The sequence below is a fragment of the Balaenoptera acutorostrata genome, chromosome 1 (genome assembly GCF_949987535.1).
Source record: "Balaenoptera acutorostrata chromosome 1, mBalAcu1.1, whole genome shotgun sequence".
In the NCBI taxonomy this organism is placed as follows: domain Eukaryota; kingdom Metazoa; phylum Chordata; class Mammalia; order Artiodactyla; family Balaenopteridae; genus Balaenoptera; species Balaenoptera acutorostrata.
The window spans coordinates 113,484,053-113,504,687 of NC_080064.1; the positions used below are offsets into that span (position 1 = coordinate 113,484,053).

The 20,635-nt window shown below is 45.7% G+C and overlaps 1 protein-coding gene across 5 annotated transcripts in view; it reads right to left on the reverse strand.

Moving 5' to 3' along the window:
- The window catches only part of KCNN3 (potassium calcium-activated channel subfamily N member 3), a 188,003-nt gene that overhangs the window by 56,986 nt on the left and 110,382 nt on the right, over positions 1-20,635 (reverse strand). For 4 of the 5 annotated variants that reach the window (XM_057548315.1, XM_007178480.2, XM_007178479.2 and 1 more), the window contains exon 3: positions 9,079-9,497. In XM_057548315.1, the coding sequence (XP_057404298.1) occupies positions 9,079-9,497 (419 nt within the window). Of the gene's footprint in view, positions 1-5,181; positions 5,392-9,078; positions 9,498-20,635 lie in introns of those variants that run through there. The other variant, XM_057548322.1, reaches the window with a different exon arrangement.

The window sequence follows — 20,635 nt, forward strand, 5'->3', positions numbered from 1 at the left end:
AAGTCCCCCTCAAAGGTCTTCTCTTTCAAAAAAAGTTAAGCTATTCTCTTTTATTTATTAAAAGATCCTCAGAATCAGTAGGTTTCCACCTTCAAATTTCTAATTTTGTTTGTGTTTTCTTTTTTTCTTGATTAGATTTATTTGAAATTGATATCTTTTGGATTCACAAATTCTGTTTTTCTTTTTTTAAATTCATTAATTCCTGTCTTTGTTATAAAGCTAATTTGTTCTGAGGCTTGTTCTGTTCTTCTAATGAATTCAATTTATTTTCATGCTTTTTATTTTAAATGAAAAATCTTAAGGATATTTTTCATCTGAGAACAACTTTGGTCACATCTGAGTTTTAATATATAGAGTTGTTGTAATTTTTCAAATAGTTTTCAATGGTAGTTTTGAATAATTCTCTTTTGACCAAGTTGTAATCGAGGAGACTGCTTTAAAAGCTCCCCCCAAAAGTTTCCTTTTAATTGAAGTTTATGGCCTTGTCGTTAGAGAATATGCCTGAAATTTTTTTTCTGATGTTTTGAAACGTGTGGCCAAGAAGTTGATCAATTTTTGTAAATGTCGATGGATGCTTAAAAAGAAAATGTATTATTTGCTTATAGGCTACAAAGTTCAAAATTTATCAGTCAATTAAAACATTAAAAACTCAGATCTTCTATCTCATTTATTTTTGCATAAAAGTTCACAGTTTTCCTGTGTATAATATTTTTATCCATGTTAAATGGTTCCTTTGGACCATTTAATGGTTTTGGCTTTGAATTCAACTTGGTTTAAAATGAAGATTTCTACTCAGTTGCCCTTTGGTTTGTACTTAACTAATAAATCTTTGCTATTCACTTATTTTTCTAGGTCCTTCTGTTTTAGGTACCTCTTTTGTAAACAGTGTAAAATTAAATTTTGCTTTTAAATCCTATCTAAGTAAGGGACATTGTCTTCTAATTGGGGAGGTAAATTCAATTATGTTGATTGTTATAAAATTTATTTATTTATTTATTTATGGCTGTGTTGGGTCTTCGTTTCTGTGCGAGGGCTTTCTCTAGTTGTGGCAAGTGGGGGCTACTCTTCAACGCGGTGCACGGGCCTCTCACTGTCGCGGCCTCTCTTGTTGCGGAGCACAGGATCCAGACGCGCAGGCTCAGTAGTTGTGGCTCACGGGCCTAGTTGCTCCGCGGCATGTGGGATCTTCCCAGGCCAGGGCTCGAACCCGTGTGCCCTGCATTGGCAGGCGGACTCTCAACCACTGCGCCACCAGGGAAGCCTGATTGTTATAAATTTTAAGTTTGGTTTCCTCTCATCTTGTTTCAGGCTTTCTGTTTTTAAATTCTTCCTTCCTGCTTCCTTTATTTTTCTGTCTCTGATGATGCTTGTGTGTCTCATCCAGGAATGTGGAAAATGCACATTCTCAAGGTAGGGAAAAGCAAGGCTCTCAGGCAGGGGGTTGGGGGTCTCCGGTCTGCCGACCCCTGGCTCCATGACCCAAGGCACATTGCGTAACCATAACCTCCCTGGGCCTCCATTCCCTCACGTGTAGGATGGAGATAATGATAGTCCCTGTACCTCACAGAGCTGTGGTCTGGATTAAGTGAAATAACACCTGGCTGATGCTATCGTTATCATTATTATACTTATAAAATTCTACCTGTGGTTACCTTTAGCTTTAAAAAATGATTTAAACTATATTTCTCTAATTATTAAAATTGAGAGATAAGGCTTTTAAAATTCTCTTCTACTTAAGATGATGAATTTATCATGCTTTTACTCATCCTTCCTAGACAACTTCTCTCAACTTTTAAATCTGAGAGTTAGCAACCCTCTCATTATTATGGAATTATTATTTTTTTGCATACATTTACTCTTTCCAGAATCTACTTTTTCTTTGACATTAGAATTTCGTTTTACAATCATGTTTAAATGTAGTCTGGATTTCATGTTTACCTGGTTTCAATACTGTCTACCTGTCTTTCTTTCATATAGTTCCATTATTAAGATCTTAATCGTGATTCATCCCTTGGTCAACGGACACACAAGCTCCCCCAAAAAGTGTAGGTTGTAACCTTCTGAGCCCACAAAACTCCAAGAATGACTTTTGTTCTTCTTGTTTCCTCATGTAAATGACACGAATGCCCTAATGTCTCCTGGAATTTAGGTTCTGAGGAGAAGTCAGCTCTGTGTTGCCTATGTGCTTCTAGGATTGTTTAACCTTATGATTCAGAAAATTTTCCAGAAAAAAAATTATTTTTCCCCCTATTCTAAGTGGAAAACAGGAAACTTTTTGATCTGAATAATCTTAACCTCCCCACCACCCCCCTGGCAGGCCAATTCTGATAAAGGTTTCTTCATGTATGTCCTTGATTTTGCTTTTATCCAAATCATTCTGGTTTCTTCCTCCAAAATAACTCTAGAGCTAGGATTTAGCCTTGATTCTGCAGCTTCCAATTCTGTCCTATTCACCCTCTTCTCTCATCTCTTTGTTCTTGTCTTCTACATTTGGAGAGAACCTTTGTTTGTCCTTCACATTCCGCATTTTAAAAAATTCAGTGCCCCAATGTGGATTTTCTTTTTGCTAAAACAATTTTCATTTTCTGTGAACTCTAGGCTTATGTGAACCAGATACATTTTCATTTCATACCTGCCCACTCTTCTCTATCATAGAGATCACATCTTCTTGCACCCTGTAAGGGATGCCCAAGAATTTTCAAATGTTGCTTTCTGTTCCTCATAATTAAATGTTATTCTGCATCTTCAGAATTATTTTCCTCTTTTTTAATGCTGCACATTTGTTTCAAGGCCTCCTGTATGATTCCCCTTCCCTCCCCTCCTCAGTCTCCCCCACCCACCCCCTGCCGGGAATTCATCTTTGAATTAGGAGTGATCTATCCAGACCTGGCACCCGGCAGCAGGATTGCCCTAGGCTGCTCCTCTGCCCAACGGGGTGCTGATTTCCCCTTTCTCCAGCTAGAGGGCAGGGTTCCAGGTCTAGCAGGCTTCATCCAATGTGACAGGATACTTTCCTATCCTTACTAACTAGTTCTCTCATTCCCCAAACCAGTGGTTTGCATCCTCTAAAATCATGGACTCCTGCCAGTAAAAAATTCTTGAGCATGCACCCTCCCCCTGCTATATGTATATTTATTATAAATTGTCCACATGTATTACAGTCTACCTGCATATTAAGATTAGCAAAGCTTAATTTTCTTAGATAAAAATAACTATGAACAGAAACTCTGATCATTTCTTTCCGTCGTCCCAGTGGGTCACTGTGCATGTGTTACACGTTGGAGGTTGTGCCTCACATCAGAGGGCCCATGAGAACCCATTGCTCTCAGAGCTCTTCCCAGCTCTGCCCAGCACACAAAGGTTCTACTTGGGCACACGTGTCAACCCCGTGCTATGTGCTTCCTTCTGTAGACCTTCTCTCTGCTCCTTTCTTGGAGCTGAAGCCCCTGGCGGAGGTGGCAGGAGACTGTGGGAAGGAGACGGGGAGGAGGAGGGAACTGTACTTGCTCCCGGCTTCCGGCTGGTGCAGACCTGGGCGTCTGGGACAGAAGCAGAAGAGACTGGAGGAAGGAAGCCTCTTTTTATCTTCCTTATGATGGGAGGAGTGGCTCTGTTTTAATGAGAGAAAGAATGGCCACTCATTGTTTTTCTCCAGTTCCAGCAGCCAGGTCTCCAGAATCCGTTTTCTCACGAAAATGCCAATATACAGACTTAGATGAAAGTTCACACCATCATCACCAAAGACCTGTTGATAGGCTGGAAGGCCTGAGATACTGACACGGCCTGTGAGCAGAACTTGGGGCCTCAGGAGAGAAGAGGCCAAAGGGATTCCAGTCACGAGGCTAGGAGGTCATTTACAAAACTTGGCTCGGGATCACAAGACTCAGCTCACTCTGTCAGTGTCATGGGAGGCCTTGTTGCTCCTCCCAGGGAGATAAACAGCCACATGTGAGCTGGCAGACTTCGTTCAGGGCGTGCCGGGAAAGCCCCCTTCCCCACCTTGCTGCCTTTAGGTCTGGGGCCCCCAGTGGTCTCTCCACCAGCTCAGCTGCTTGGTGTGTGACAGTGTTTAATGAGGAGGATCTTCGGATGGGCTCTGGGAGGCCTGTGGGAGGCGGGCACGCGGCCAGGAGAATCCCAGAGAATGGCGAGTGCCACACTGTCAGGCCTCGGAACCCATGATGTAATGCTTCACTGGGGTCCAAGGAAAACAAGCCTGCTGTTGATGCTGCCCTCCCAGCAACCGGGCGCTGCCCTCCCCATAGCAGGCTGTTCTGGGTAATTACTGATTCCCTCTCCCTCGTTGGAAGGAGGAAATGTGAAATACCTTTATTGTCACATAAAAGCCAACCCCAGATATGAGAAATGTCTTTCAAAATGAGTCTTGCTGAAGAGGGATTTCCATAGCAACTTCAGAAGTGTGTGTTCACAGCTAGAGATGCATCCGGGCTGATGAAACCCACCTGGAATGTGAACAAACCCTGCTCTGCGCATCAGCAGAGGGGAGTTTTTCTAGAGCCTGCCATGCTGCTATGTGACCTTGGGCGAGTCCTTTACCCTCTCTGCCGTCTCAGGTGACAGAATGGTCATTGATCAGGCTGAGAGAGAAAAACGGCATCTTGCCCACATTGGACAGGGCAGGTCCTTCCACCCTGGTCCGAGGCTTCAGTCCTCCAAAGCAGCCCCTGCCTCCAGTTTCTGTCCGGTCTGTGGTTGAATAATTTCTATCTCAGTCTCTGCCAGTCTTGCTGATTATTTGACATTGGGGAAGGACAATGCTCATTTAAGCTTGATTCTAATTTATTTATTTATTTATTTTTGGCTGTGCTGGGTCTTCGGTTCGTGCGAGGGCTTTCTCTAGTTGCGGCAAGTGGGGGCCACTCTTCATCGCGGTGCGGGGACCGCTCTTCATCGCGGTGCGCGGGCCTTTCACTATCGCGGCCCCTCCCGTTGCGGGGCACAGGCTCCAGACGCGCAGGCTCAGCAGCTGTGGCTCACGGGCCCAGCTGCTCCGTGGCATGTGGGATCTTCCCAGACCAGGGCTCGAACCCGTGTCTCCTGCATTAGCAGGCAGATTCTCAACCACTGCGCCACCAGGGAAGCCCTAAGCTTGATTCTAAAAGAAATTGCTTGGTCTTTTTAAAAGAAGCACTTTGCCTGATTAGGAAAGAATATACTTACTCATAAACGCTTCCACAGTTCCATAGGTCAGATTCCTGGGAAAGAGTCACTGGGACGCTGCGATCTGAGTGCGGGAGGTTTGTTGGGGCTGCTCTCAGGATCAACACCCGTGGGGCCTGAGGGACGTAGGACTGAGGAGAGGGAGGGGTTGAAGTTCCACGTGATCCCTCAGGAGCCCTGGAGCCAGGAAGGCCCTGCAGAGCTGTGAGGTAAAGGGGCTGGGCCTTTAAACTCCTACACTGACAAGTCACTGGATGCTTGCTGCCCTGGGCAGGAGGCTTGATCTTAGCTGAGGCAGCTCCCTTCATCCAGGGCAATTCTGCCACAGCTGACAACCCCAGCTGAGGGAGTGAGAGCCTGGGCCGAGAGGTGGCCCCGGGGTAGCATACCACAGCATCCACTACACTTGGGTATGTTTGAATTTAACATGAAGGCAGCCCTGAAGACAGGGTGATAAAATGGTTAAAAGCACAGACATCAGAGGCAGGCAAAACAGCAAGACTGGGATTTAAGTGTCAGTCTCAGTAGCGTTGAGACGCTCAGATCGGGAAAGTCGCCAGTAGAGTCTAGGCCACAGTTTCCTTGTAAGTGCAGGATTCAGCCTGGGCTGGTGAGACAAACATGAAGTTCAGAGTCAGAAGCAAGTTCAAATTCTGGCTCCATATTTACTGGCTCTGTGACCTCGGGCTACTTACTTTACATCAGTTTCCTCCACTCTAAAATGAGGACAGGACTTCCCTGGTGGCGCAGTGGTTAAGAATCTACCTGCCAATGCAGGGGACACGGGTTTGAGCCCTGGTCTGGGAAGATCCCACATGCTGCGGAGCAACTAAGCCCGCGCGCCACAACTACTGAGCCTGCGCTCCAGAGCCTGCGAGCCACAACTACTGAGCCCGTGTGCCACAACTACTGACCCCGTGCGCCTAGAGCCCGTGCTCCGCAACAAGAGAAGCCCACGCACCACAATGAAGAGCAGCCCCTGCTCTCTGCAACTAGAGAAAGCCCACGTGCAGCAATGAAGACCCAAGGCAGCCAATAAATAAATACATAAATAAAAAGAGAGTAACTATTTTAAAAAATAAAAAATAAAAAAAAATAAAATGAGGACAATTGCAGTGCCTCTACCACAGGGCTACTGGGAGGGCAGATGGAGATAAGAGTGAAGTATTTCACACAGAACTGGCACAGGGTAAGCTCCCAAAAAACAGGGGCAATGACAAAACCCCACATGTTTTAATATATCTCATGTGAGATCTAAGCAGAAGCCTTTTGGTCAAAGGGCCTTTTCACAAGAGAAGGGGAAGCTTTAGGAGAACCTTTGACTTGCTCGTTGCTTCTCTGTGCCTTTGCCTTGGACTTCAGCTGGGCATGTCAGTCATCTCCGTAGACAGAGGCCCATGGTCTGATGGGGGCCAGGTCAACCCAGCCCCAGTGTGGAGGCCATGGAGTGTCATTCAGTGCCTAATAACGTGCAACAGAGTACTTTGCAAACTACACACTTTGAATCACGCTCATCATCCGATAAAAAATCATCACCCAGACTTCTGACAGGTTCAATAAACAATGAAACTCACTTGCTGTTACTTTGTTCCATGTTTGCGCATCTGAAAAATGGGCTAATGATACACACCAAACAGCGTCGATTTGAGGACATGGATGTCAAACACCTTAAGGGGCTATGAAAATTCAATTATTATTGCTGTTAGAAGACTCAGCTTTGATCAATTAAAAAGGAAAACAGGGCTTCCCTGGTGGCGCAGTGGTTGAGAATCTGCCTGCCAATGCAGGGGACACGGGTTCGAGCCCTGGTCTGGGAAGATCCCACATGCCGCGGAGCAACCGGGCCCGTGAGCCACAATTACTGAGCCTGCGCGTCTGGAGCCTGTGCTCCGCAACAAGAGAGGCCGCGATAGTGAGAGGCCCGCGCACAGCGATGAAGAGTGGCCCCGCTTGCCGCAACTAGAGAAAGCCCTCGCACAGAAACGAAGACTCAACGCAACCAAAAATAAATAAATAAATTAATTAAAAAAAAAAAAAGGAAAACAGGAAGAGCATAGGTCTACATATAGTAGGAATTGGTTTGTTCTAATTATAAAAAGGCAGCCACAAGATTCCCAAGAGTTATCAAGAGATCTCCGTTATTAGTATTAATGGTCACTATCATCACAGTGTACGCTTCACGTACGTTATCTATTTGACTCCAACAACAAATCCTATAAAGTTAGTATTATTATCCCCAGCTTGCAGATGAGAAAACTGAGGCCCAGACTGGCACCATATTGCTCAGCTAAGGGAACTATGAGGAGTCTGGGGTTGGAACCCAAACATATGCTTTCTCCATTGCCGAAAGAGTGTCTGCTTACCAGAGAAGATTCATGAAGCCTGGTGAGGTATGGTCCTACTTAGAGCAGGTGTTATAATGTCAGCTGCTGAGTAATGACGGGGTTCTGAATACGTGGGTATCGTGTGTCCTTCAGGCTTTGTATGTGAGAAATGTCTCCCAGCGTGGCACTGGCTCTCAGAGACTGACCCTGCCACGCGCAGTGATCCCTGTCTGGCTGCAGCAGAATGGCCTCTTCATCTGACTGTGTGTCTGCTGGACAAACATCTGAAAGAACGGTCTGCACACAGAACATTTCAAAATAGGTGGGAAATCTGGTTCAGTGAACCCCTGAGATATTGTTAGACTAACTCTCCTACAGACTTCTTTTGCTTGTTTTATCTCTCCTGGGACACTGGTACATGGAAGATTTAACAATACAGTTTTATGTGATAATGAATGAAGGGTGACTATGGGATCCAAGTAAATTACACAGGACGCTTGACCAGGCCTCCCAGCATACTAAAAATAACCTCTCTCAAGTAAATATATATATCTTCCTTCTATCTCAAGTGAGCCTCACTTTAAAATGAGGACCCTGAGGCCCAGAGAGGTGAAGTGACTTGCTCAAGGTCTCACGGCTACTTAGGGGCAGAATCCAGGTTTTTAACCTCGGTGTTCAGACTCCACATATGAAATCAGAGAAAATGAATATCCAGGACAAGCTTGAAAGGGAGAGGAGTCAGTAAGGGCAGCTTGAGGATGGCAGTGGAAGGGGGTAACCACAGACCTACCCTTGAGCCTTGATGATGGCAGTTCTGAGGGGCTGGCATGATGCCTTAGAGCCCCAGATCTCTACTAGGCCATATCCCCCTTCTCTCCTACCAGCCACCAGCCTCCCAAAACAATGTTTCCCAAAGTATGTTCCATCAGTGAGGTGCTTCTCAAACTTTAAGGTGCATACAAATCACCAGTGAACTTGTTAAAATGCAAATGCTATTCAGTAGTTCCAGGGTGAGGCCTGAGATTCTGCAATCTAACAAGTTACCAGTGATGCTGGTCTGTGGACCAAATTTTTGAGTAGTGAGGCATCCATAGTGATGTACAATGAAAAGCGTTGGTGGGTGAATACTCTTGACAAAATCTGGACTAAACAAAATTAAACCAGTTTCATTACTGCAGGACTTCTCAGAGCCTTTAAAATGCTAGCGAACATCCTTGATCTCCAAGAGGGAGAGATAATGCAGAAATTGCAAAGTGTTATATATGAGAAAGGGGCAATGATATAACCAGAACGCTTTGAGATATACTGGTTTACAAAGAACAGGAAATGAGGATTATATATGCATTTTTCCCAGCTTACCTTGGTTCCCATGTTTCAATGTTGAAGCTCATATTTAGCCCCAACCCGGTCCTCTCCTTTCCCATTTTCTCCTGAGGTGTTTGCGTACATGCCTGTTTCTTCCATCAGACCACATACATCCGGGCCCCCCTGCTCCTCCTCCCTTCCCCCCTCCCAACATGGGCTGTGTGGTCAGAGGCCCCGGTCGAGTGGAGAACCCGATCCGCCGGAATACCTTTCGCAGACGCGGACGGTCCAGGCAGCGATGATCCACAGTGAGATGCTGAACACGAGGAGCACAGTGCCGGGGCAGATGGTCATGAGGGTCTTCATGACGAAGCGCGTGTTGAAGTTGATCTTGTTGAGGGCCCCGATGCTGCGGGACGAGGCGTCGGTGAAGAGCTTGCTGTGCAGTAGCATGACGCGGGCGATCAGGTACAGGCGCAGGAACATCGGGATGGACAGGATGATGTCCACGTCGGCCTCCGCCCGCGAGGGTGTATAGGAGAAGGCCAGGCGCGCCGTCCAGAAGAACTTGTACTCGCCAGGAATGGGGTGGATGGCGCACACCAGCATCTCCAAGCTGATGTAGAGGATGCGCTCGTAGGTCATGGCTATCCGCCAGTCGTCCGCACCATTGTCGATCACGAAGAGCTGTGGGAGCAGAGAGCCTGTTAGCACAGCCAGGACGGGACCACACAGCGGGGGCGAGGGAAGATCCAGTAGCTGATCCGCCTCAGGGCCCTCTCTGGAGGCCTCGCCTGGGTGAAGAGAGCCTTGGACAGAGAGTCAGGAGACCTGGCTAAGACACGTCAATCTCTGGGCCTCCATTTCTGTAAATTGCTTCCCAAGATTCCTTCCAGCTCCGAGGAGCCCCTAAACTGGTTGTTTCATGACTAGGAAGAGGAACAGCTCACTTGTATTGAACACAGGTCCCTGGGCCCCCGCCAGGCCCTGAGCTGAGCCCTAAGGGGGATGCGGAGATGAAAAGGCTATGTTTCCAGAGTGAGCCCATAGGGCTGGCAGAGACGCCTCTTCCCACAGGAGAAAAGTGTCTGCTGGCAGCACTTTGCTCTCAGTCGGTGGTGGGGTGTTAGTGGTGTGGGCCCTGGAGCCAGACTGCCTGGGTCTGGATCCTGATCCCAACACTAACTAGCTCTGTGACCTTCTGCAAGTTATTGAGCCTCTCTGTGCCTCAGTTTCCTCATCTGGGGACAATGATAATAATACCTGCTGCATAGTGGTCGCTATGTGGCTGCAATGGATCAATACGTACGAAGTGCAGAGAATCCTGTCTAGCCCCCAGCTCTGTAAGTATTAGCTGTTGTTATTTTTAGTGTTATTAATCCATGGGGTCTCTTTCTGTTAATGAGGGTTGGGCTCAGTGAGGTCTAAGCTCCCTTCCAGTCCTAACCTTCCTTCCATGAAGATGAGGCTCCCACTGTCGCACCAGGAGGACTGGCAAAGCAGCTGAAACAAGCCTTCAGTGAGCACCTGCTATGTGCCCAGCCTGGGCTCAGTGCTGGGTTCGCATACTGGGAAGGCCCAGGCTTGTTCTCAAGGAGGTCCCACAGTGGGGGGTCTCCCACACCTAATGACTGTGAAGGGGGCCTCACGTTCTTCCCCTCCGTGGCCCCAGTCTCCACATCTGTGAAATGCGAGGCCTCTGAGGTCTACCTTGAACATCTGAAGGTTCTGATTCTTAGAAGGTGAGGCCTGCAATCAGGGGCCTGTGCTGGGCATGGGGGCCTCCTGGACAGGTATGCGCCTCACTTATGAGAGGCGATGGAAGCGTTTATCCTCATGATAATCCTGGGAAGGATTCATGGCCAGAAGGAAATTAGGCTGCGTTAGAAAGAAATTAATGTTGGGGCCAGGGTTGGGTGGAAGAAGTTTGATTTAACCTGGAAATACACCCTCAGCATGGAGGGAGTAACAGAGAGTTTGTGTCAGCGTGGATTGGGCATGCTGGCTGAAGGCTGAGCTAAGCCTTCCTTGCCCTCACACTTCACCCCACTTCACAGGGAGTTTAGGAATGCAGAGGCCCTTTACTCTGTGTGTCCCACTGTTTCCTCTACGGTTTGGGCCAAAGAAACATTCTGCTGTGTTTTGAAGTTAGTCACCAAGCACCCTTCTCTTCTCCCTCCTTCACTGCCTGCCCTCCAGGCCACCATGCCCACAACCACAGACCCAGGAGAGAAAACTGTGGCACCCATGTCTGGGGCCTCTGAGGGTGAAAAGGGCCCATCAAGGGATCTGTGTCGGGGGACTTCCCTGGTGGTCCAGTGGTTAAGACTTTGCCTTCCAGCGCAGTGGGTGTGGGTTCGATCCCTGGTCGGGGAGCTAAGATCCCATGTGCCTCGTGGCCAAAAAACCAAAACACAAAACAGAAGTAATACTGTAACAAATTCATTAAAGACTTAAAAAATGGTCCACATCAAAAAAAAATCTTAAAAAAAAAAAAAAAGGATCTGTGTCATGTCTGAGACAAATTCAAGGTGAACCAATCAAGTCACATGACTTGAACAGGGGTCTCCTGCTTGCCTTGCTTTTAGGGTGTGCCTGTGACATTTGTCTCCCGCATGGAGCAAGTGCCAGGCAACTCAGTGGGCTGCCCAGAGGCAAGGGCACCTGCAAAAGTGCACAGGGAAGGGAGGCAGCCTGTGAGAGCACCTCCCTCACCTTTCTGGACAACAGTTTCCCCTTCCTCCTGCCCTGGGACCTCACACAGCTATAATGGGGAATAAGGGAGATAATGGGTATGAAGGGCTTCATAAACTACAAAAGCTCATTCATTCATCCATTCATTCAACAAACATATGTTGGAGGCCCTCTATTTGCCAGGGGGCTGAGCATTCAGGGTTCAAGGAAACAGCTCTGAGCATGACCCCCTGTGATGAAGATCATGGGGGGGAACTAGAAGGCTCTATGGGAGCAAGTGGCTGAGGGGCCGACCTCTGCCCAGGCGGCTGTAATTAGGAAGGTGTGCTCCCTGAACAGGAGAGGGTACCCAGCACAACACCAGCCGAGACTCCCCCTCCGTCCTTCCCCAGTGCAACTGAGCCGGGGGGTTTTCCAGACACGGGTTTCCACCATCAATTAGAGGGACCTAGAGGCTGCTCAAAGGGTTCCCTCTGCTTCTAACTGCTGCTGACAGGCCGAGCCATGGCAACGCGACTGCCTGGCCAGACTCTTCAAATACAAAATGAAAACATCCACCGTATAAGAAAGAACGGCATCAGGTTACTATAGCAACCGGGTTCATTCTGGGCAGGAACTGAAGTAAAGAGTCACAGGTTCCTTGGACTTCCTGATGGAGAATGAGGTTGTATACCATCCAAGTTAAAGGTGAGGCACATTGGCGGTTCTGCCCAGCTTGACAGGAGGGTGCTGGCCCCGGGGTGGTGTCCCCACCTGCCTCCCAGGTGCCCCGCTTCTGTTTCAGTTTCCTGGCGCAAGGCTTGGGGTCGGGGGACGACATGGGTAGTGGAGTTGGAGGCTGGCGAGCTAGACTGAAGTCTCACACATCCAGATACTAGCTGTGTGATCTTAGGCAGGTCACACCACTTCTCTGAGCCTATTTCTACATCTCTATCATCAGACTATTAACCTTGACCCTGTCCATCGCACGGGATTAGCATTAGGATCCAATAATACAGATAAGAGGGAATGTGCTTTACCAGCTACAGTTGGACCTCCATATCCATGGCTGAAGAACTGTGGATCCGGAGGGCTGAGGGTCCTACACCATTTTATATAAGGGACTTGGGCATCCTCAGATTTTGGTATCCACAGGGTTTCCTGAAACCAATCCCCTGTGGATACTGAGGGATGACTATACTCTTAAAATGTGAGGGATTATGAATCCGGCTGGCCTGGGAGGCACTCATAAATAGTATGTATGGGGGCCAGCGGGGAGATATTTCAGGGTGCAGATTGAGAGCGTCTGCTAGACAGGGCTCCAGTGCAGGGATCTGTGGATCAGCAGGGTGGGCAATACGGCCCAGAAGATTCCATTGCTGTCCCATATGAGGACGCCCTTGTGCTTGCTCCCATCTGATCCCTAGAACCACAGTTCTCCAAGTGCAGCCTCAATCAGACTTAGGCAGATAACAGTACCCCACCCTGCCATGTCCTCACTCAGCATCCTGTTCATTCCTTACAAGTCACAAATTTCAGTTACGTATTTATTCATATTTACTTGGTTTTTGCCTGTCTCCCCCACCCCAGAGCAGTGGTTCTTGACCTGTCTGCACATCAGAATCACTTGGAGAACTTGTTTAAAAGTACCCACACTTGGACCCCAGACCAGGCCAGTCTGAATCTCTGGGCATGAGGCATTGGGATTTTTCTTAAGCTTCCTTGGGTAAGCCTAAAGTGTAACCTGGATTGAGACCCACCAGTCACAGCTGGAGTGCCAAAGGGACAGGGCTGTGTCCACCTTGTTCCCTGTGGTATCTCCAGTGTCAGCCCAGATCTTAGCATATATAGGTGTTGGGTAAATTCTTGCGTAGTGAATCAATAACTACTGCTTACTGTGTGACCCTGGATGACTAAACTCCCCTCTCTTGGGCTCAGTTTCCTCCTCTGAGGAATGAGGGGATAGGTTGGATGATCCCCGAGGTACCTTGTGCTCTGAAGAGCCCTTATTCCGTGGTCCTATGCAGACCTCGTGTGTGGTCTCAGGGCACATGAGCTCCCAGGGGACAGGACCGACGCCTGGCTCATCTCACCTCTCCCCAAGGGCTGAGATGGTCCTGGTACACAGTGGGCAGTCTATAGAATTGTAGTGAGTAAAGGGGTGGGTGGGTGAATGACTGTGTCATGTGAAGAAAAGGACAGGTGGCCAGTGGCCCTTGTTCACCACCCAGAATGGAAACTCCCGTAGAAAACTCATTGCTAAGCCTGTGAGTAATGAAGTACCTGACGATTTATCTTATGCCATGGGAGGGACATCCTCCTGTTCCCAGGGGGTGGTCCAATCTGGAATAAAGGGTCACAGGTGATCTCCAAGCCTTAGAAAGTGCTGGAGAAGTGCTGGAGCACTGCTGGACCAGAGTGGGGAGGGTGGCAAAGGACTGTCCTTCCCTCCATTTGGGTCTCAGCCACCCAGGCCTGGTTCTAGAGCAGCCTGACTGGTCACCCTGATGAATTTTGGAAGAGTGCTGAGGTGATGTGGATGGGATCTGGCATGGGGCAGGGGGTGCCAGAGGGCCCTCGGGGGTTCAGGTGGTGGGGTCCGCTCTGAGCTGTCACAGAGTAGAAGTCTCAGAGGTCGGGGGCTGACAAACATGTTTCCTCCTGACCTGGCCCGGGTTTCCCCTGAGTGAGGAAGGAAAGCCACGATCTCCAAACTGCTGTATCTTTCTGCTTCCTTAGCCTCACACGGTGATGCCGCTCATTTGGGGTATGGCCGGCCTGAAGATGGAATGCTTTGGTGCCAGGGCCTGTGGTCACCTGCAAGTCCCACTCTTACCCCAGATAGTGTCCTGAACAGAGCTGGCTCCAGACCTGATCCTCTGCCACTTAACTGGTTCTAAGAGCCTGTGGGATTTTCAGCCTGTTGGTATAATTCCAAGAGCTTTGGGAGGGAGATTTTTATGTGAGAGAGCAATTCCAAACTTGCCTTCAAGGAGCTTGTAATTAGAAAGAAAGGAGAACCAACTCAGTCAATTCAACTCAACTCAATTCAATAAAATAATTAGTAAGAACCAACCAATACTTGAAATTTGCTAAGAGAGCAGATCATAAGTGTTCTCAAAAAAAAAAAAAAAAAGGTAACGATGTGAGGGGGTAGATGTGTTAACTAACTTGACTGTGGTAATCATTTCACAATGTATACATATATGAAATCATCACATTGTACACTATACAATTTTATTTGTCGATTATACCTCTATGAAAAAGAACCAACTAGGTGAGAACACTGTGGTGACATAAATATTAATCAGACACATGTCCCATGAATCAGCTCACAACCTCAAGGAGCTCTAGCATAAGAGAGGCATGATAAGGGCCCATCATGGAAAGTTTCTTAGGCAAGATAGGGATTCAGTAGTGCTTGGAAGGCCTGTATCAGACAAACCTGGTATGGTGCTACCAAAATGCCACCAATTCCTCCAATCCCGTTTGTTTCTTTCTTCACATGTGACTTTGCTTCTCCTCCCAGCAAGAGGTACATACAGTCCATTTCTCAAGGGGTACAGTCCATTTCTCCCTTGAATCTGAACCTGGCCTTGTGCCTTCCTTTGGCCAAAGGGACATTAGAGAATGTGATGTAGCTGAGGTTTGTAGAATGTCAGTGCGATGGGGCTTGCTGTAGACACGTGGCCCCATTTTCCCCATCACCCCAGCCTACAGCCAGCACCAGCTGCCAGGCACGCAAGTGAGGCCATCCTTGACCAGCTGCATGACAGAAGCTCACCCCAGGTGAGACAGCAGAAGAACTACCAAGCTGAGCCTTGCCCTGATTGCTGACCCACACAATCGTGAGCTAAATGATTATTGTTTTAAGTCATTAATTTTGGGGGTGCTTTGTCATGCAACAAAAGTAATACATAAACAAATCTAATTCACGCGTTTACTTAGCACGCATATTAGAAGTCGGGTGATTTGCCTGCCATGCCCAACACTTCTCTTTTAACTTCTCATGCCACAGCCCCTAGAAGGAACTTCCACCCCCACCCTCCCACCCCGCATAGTTAATCAGACAGGGCCGGCCATTCTATCTCAAGTAACTGGGTAACTGGATGAAGAGGAGATCATGATCAAGGGCCATGCCAGCTTCCCCCAGCCCTGCCCCACCCAGTGGACACATCATTTCATATATCAAAGAATAAATCAAAGCATTTAAAAAATTATTTTGCAAGCAGCTCAGTTATTTTGCATGCAATGTGTTTCTCACAGGCGAGGAAGTCATCTGGTAGACTGAATCGAGGAGCGAAGGCAAAACAGAATTTATCAGGTGTGAAGAAGAAAAACCGCAGGGACTCTGGGAACAGTAAATCTTGTTGGCAAATTTGGGGGGTAAATTGATCAGCTGGCAGCTAGCAAAAAGGTCAATGTGGGCATTCCATCCTTGAGTGGCCAATTAGAGGTATCAAAGAAAACAGTTCAGTTATTTATGGGTTCTCCAGGAACACTTGAATTTTAGCTGTGGCACATGGGTGTGTAACAGGCTCCCTCTCTGTAAAGTCTGCTGGGCTCTTCCATCTGCACCAGTCAGACCAGGTCTGCATGCTTCCCACATTGGAGTTTCTCACAGAGTAATTGTGTGGTTCACCAGCTCACCATGAGGGCCAACTCTGAAGGGCCATCTGGTCACCCCAGGACAGGTCATTTCAGGTGCAATCACTGGAGCCCACCATGAGTTAGCTGCAGGACTGGAAACAGGCTGTCTCGACAGGGAGACAAGGAGAATGTCCCGGATCCCCCAGTGTCAACCTGACAGAGCAACAAGCACCAGAGAACCTGCCCTTTATTTTTTTCCCCTTTAGTGTAAATACATTTGGAGTTGATTAATTGGATTTGCTAGTTTCCCCCTTCTATTTTGAAAGACTTGAGGCCTTTTCAATTCTTTATTTAAGAAATGTCTTTCCTTAAAATGTTCTCAGCTATTAGGGGAGATCCTGCTTAGACGTTTTCTGACCCATCTGAAAAACTTTCATTCTTGCGCAACTATGAATTTTTTTTAATTAAAAGAGAGAAAATGGAAAAGGCCCTTGTGTTCTCTACTATTCTCTCTCTGTGAGAGAAAAAAATCCAGGGAAAATTTCCATGATTTACAAAACATATATGCAGAAAAAAAGCAAGAGAAAAAAATTAAAGATATTCTTAAAATCCAGTAATAATATATACATTTTTTCCCCAAACTCCCTAGAGCATATATTCTGCATGTACACCATTACTATGGGGGTTTCCACGGAAACGACATCTAAAGTCCTGTAATACCTAATTAGTTTTCCCCAAGGACAAGAGCTGATTGCCAGTGATGAAATGAATGTCTGGGTTTGCAGTAATGGCTAACATAAAATTTCCAGTCAGCAAATGCTCCTTGGAACTAGCTGAAGAAAAGGAGGAAGGAAAAGAAGGGAAGGTAGAAGAGAGGTCAGCAAGTAAGGGGGCTGTCAGAAAAGTCTATCATTCTACCACCAACAAGACTCTAAGAGGGCTGGAGTCCATGCTAGCCAGCTCTGAGTCTTTCTAAGAAGAAATCCTCCCCTTCTGAAACTGCTGTGACTTACTGGGCCATGTGTAATGTTCTTTGGTGGCTCTTTGGCCTGGCCAGGGTTCTCCTGAGTGCCCCTAGCAGAGTTCATGTGTGGTCTCCTGAAGTGGGCATGAGAACTCATGGGACCCTTGAGCCTGAAGTTTGTTCGGGACTGCCAGAGACCAGTGGTGACCATAAGCCCTTTCTTGTCCCCAGTTCATAGGGAGTAAAAGCTAAGTTATAGCATTTGAGGAAGCCAGTATTTTTCACTCACATAACAAGAATTGTTAACAAGAATAGTGCCTGACCATGGCACCACTGGGGATACAGTGCTCTGCCAATGACCATCTGTGCATGGGCAAGTCCTTTTCCCTCACTGGTCCTCAGATTCTTCCTCTGTAAGATAAAGGGTTGGATCCAATTTGTGGTTTTCCATTTTCTCCTAGCTGTGGAGCTGTTTCTTCTAGTGAGATTTTTCACTAAAGCCCAATATAGGAATCAGATAAACTCAGAGCTCTACTGGTTGAAAGGGTAGAAAAGAGCATTCAAAGGCCAATCATGAGAGGGCAGACAGCAGAAGCAAGAAGAACTACACTCCTGCAGCCTGTGGAACAAAAACCACATTCACAGATAGATAGGCAATATGAAAAGGCAGAGGGCTATGTACAAGATGAAGGAACAAGATAAAACCCCAGAAAAACAACTAAATGAAGTGGAGATAGGCAACCTTATAGAAAAAGAATTCAGAATAATGATAGTGAAGATGATCCCGGACCTCGGAAAAGAATGGAGGCAAAGATCGAGAAGATGCAAGAAATGTTTAACAAAGACCTAGAAGAATTAAAGAACAAACAAACAGAGATGAACAATATAATAACTGAAATGAAAAATACACTAGAAGGAATCAATAGCAGCATAACTGAGGCAGAAGAACAGATAAGTGACCTGGAAGAAACATGGTGGAATTCATTGCCGCAGAACAGAATAAAAAAAAAAAGAATGAAAAGAAATGAAGACAGCCTAACAGATCTCTGGGACAACATTAAACTCAACAACATTCGCATTATAGGGGTCCCAGAAGGAGAAGAGAGAGAGAAAGGACCCGAGAAAATATTTGAAGAGATTATAGTAGAAAACTTCCCTAACATGGGAAAGGAAATAGCCACCCAAGTCCAGGAAGCACAGAGAGTCCCAGGCAGGATAAACCCAAGGAGAAACACTCTGAGACACATAGTAATCAAACTGGCAAAAATTAAAGACAAAGAAAAATGATTGAAAGCAGCAAGGGAAAAACGACAAATAACATACAAGGGAACTCCCATAAGGTTAACAGCTGATTTCTCAGCTGAAACTCTACAAGCCGGAAGGCAGTGGCATGATATATTTAAAGTGATGAAAGGGATTAAAGTGATGAAAGGGAAAAACCTACAACCAAGATTTCTCTACCCGGCAAGGATCTCATTCAGATTCGATGGAGAAATCAAAAGCTTTACAGACAAGCAAAAGCTAAGAGAATTCAGCACCACCAAACCAGCTCTACAACAAATGCTAATGGAACTTCTCTAAGTGGGAAACGCAAGAGAAGAAAAGGACCTACAAAAACAAACCCATAACAACTAAGAAAATGTAATAGGAACATACATATCAATAATTACCTTAAACATGAAGGGATTAAATGCTCCAACCAAAAGACACAGGTTTGCTGAATGGATACAAAAACAAGACCCAGATTTATGCTGTCTACAAGAGACCCACTTCAGTCCTAGGGACACATACAGACTGAAAGTGAGGGGATGGAAAAAGATATGCCATGCAAATGGAAATCAAAAGAAAGCTGGAGTAGCAATACTCACAGCAGATAAACTAGACTTTAAAATAAAGAATGTTACAAGAGACAAGGAAGGACACTACATAATGATCAAGGGATCAATCCAAGAAGAAGATATAACAACTATGAATATATATGTACCCAACATAGGAGCACCTCAATACATAAGGCAACTTCTAACAGCTATAAAAGAGGAAATAGACAGTAACACAATAATACTGGGGGACTTTAACACCTCACTTACACCAATGGACAGATCATCCAAACAGAAAATAAATAAGGAAACAGAAGCTTTAAATGACACAATAGACGGAATAGATTTAATTGATACTTATAGGACATTCCATCCAGAAACAGCAGATTACACTTTCTTCTCAAGTGCTCATGGAACATTCTCCAGGATAGATCACATCTTGGGTCACAAATAAAGCCTCAGTAAATTTAAGAAAATTGAAATCATATCAAGTATCTGTATTGACCACAACGCTATAAGATTAGAAGTCAATTACAAGGAAAAAAATGAAAAAAACACAACCACATGGAGGCTAAACAATACATTACTAAATAACCAAGAGATCACTGAAGAAATCAAAGAGGAAATCAAAAAATACCTAGAAACAAATGACAACGAAAACACGACGATCCAAAACCTATGGGATGCAGCAAAAGCAGTTCTATGAGGGAAGTTTATAGCAATACAAGCCTACCTCAAGAAACAAGAAAAATCTCAAATAAACAGTCTAACCTTACACCTAAAGGAACAACAGAAAGAAGAACAAACAAAACCCAAAGTTAGCAGAAGGAAAGAAATCATAAAGATAAGAGCAGAAATAAATGAAATAGAAACAAAGAAAATAATAGCAAAGATCAATAAAACTAAAAGCTGGTTCTTTGAGAAGATAAACAAAATTGATAAACCATTAGCCAAACACATCAAGAAAAAGAGGGAGAGAACTCAAATCAATAAAATTAGAAACGGAAAAGGAGAAGTTACAACAGACACCACATAAAGCAAAGCATCCTAAGAGACTATTACAAGCAACTCTATGCCAATAAAATGGACAACCTGGAAGAAATAGACAAATTCTTAGAAAGGTATAACCTTCTAAGACTGAACCAGGAAGAAACAGAAAATATGAACAAACAAATAACAAGTAATGAAATTGAAACTGTGATTAAAAATCTTCCAACAAACAAAAGTCCAGGACCAGATGGCTTCACAGGTGACTTCTATCAAACATTTAGAGAAGAGCTAACACCCATCCTTCTCAAACTCTTCCAAAAAACTGGGGAGGAAGGAACACTCCCAAATTCATTCTATGAGGCCACCATCACCCTGATACGAAAACCAGACAAACATACCACAAAAAAATAAAATTACAGACCAATATCACTGATGAGTATAGATGCAAAAATCCTCAACAAAATACTAGCAAACAGAATCCAACAACACATTAAAAGAATCATACACCATGATCAAGTGGGATTTATCCCAGGGATGCAAGGATTCTTCAATATATGCAAATCAATCAAATTGATACACCATATTAATAAATTGAAGAAGAAAAACCATATGATCATCTCAATAGATGCAGAAAAAGCTTTTGACAAAATTCAACACCCATTTATAATAAAAACTCTCCAGAAAGTGGGCATAGAGGGAAACTACCTCAACATAATAAAGGCCATATATGACAAACCCACAGCAAACATCATTCTCAATGGTGAAAAACTGAAACCATTTCCTCTAAGAAC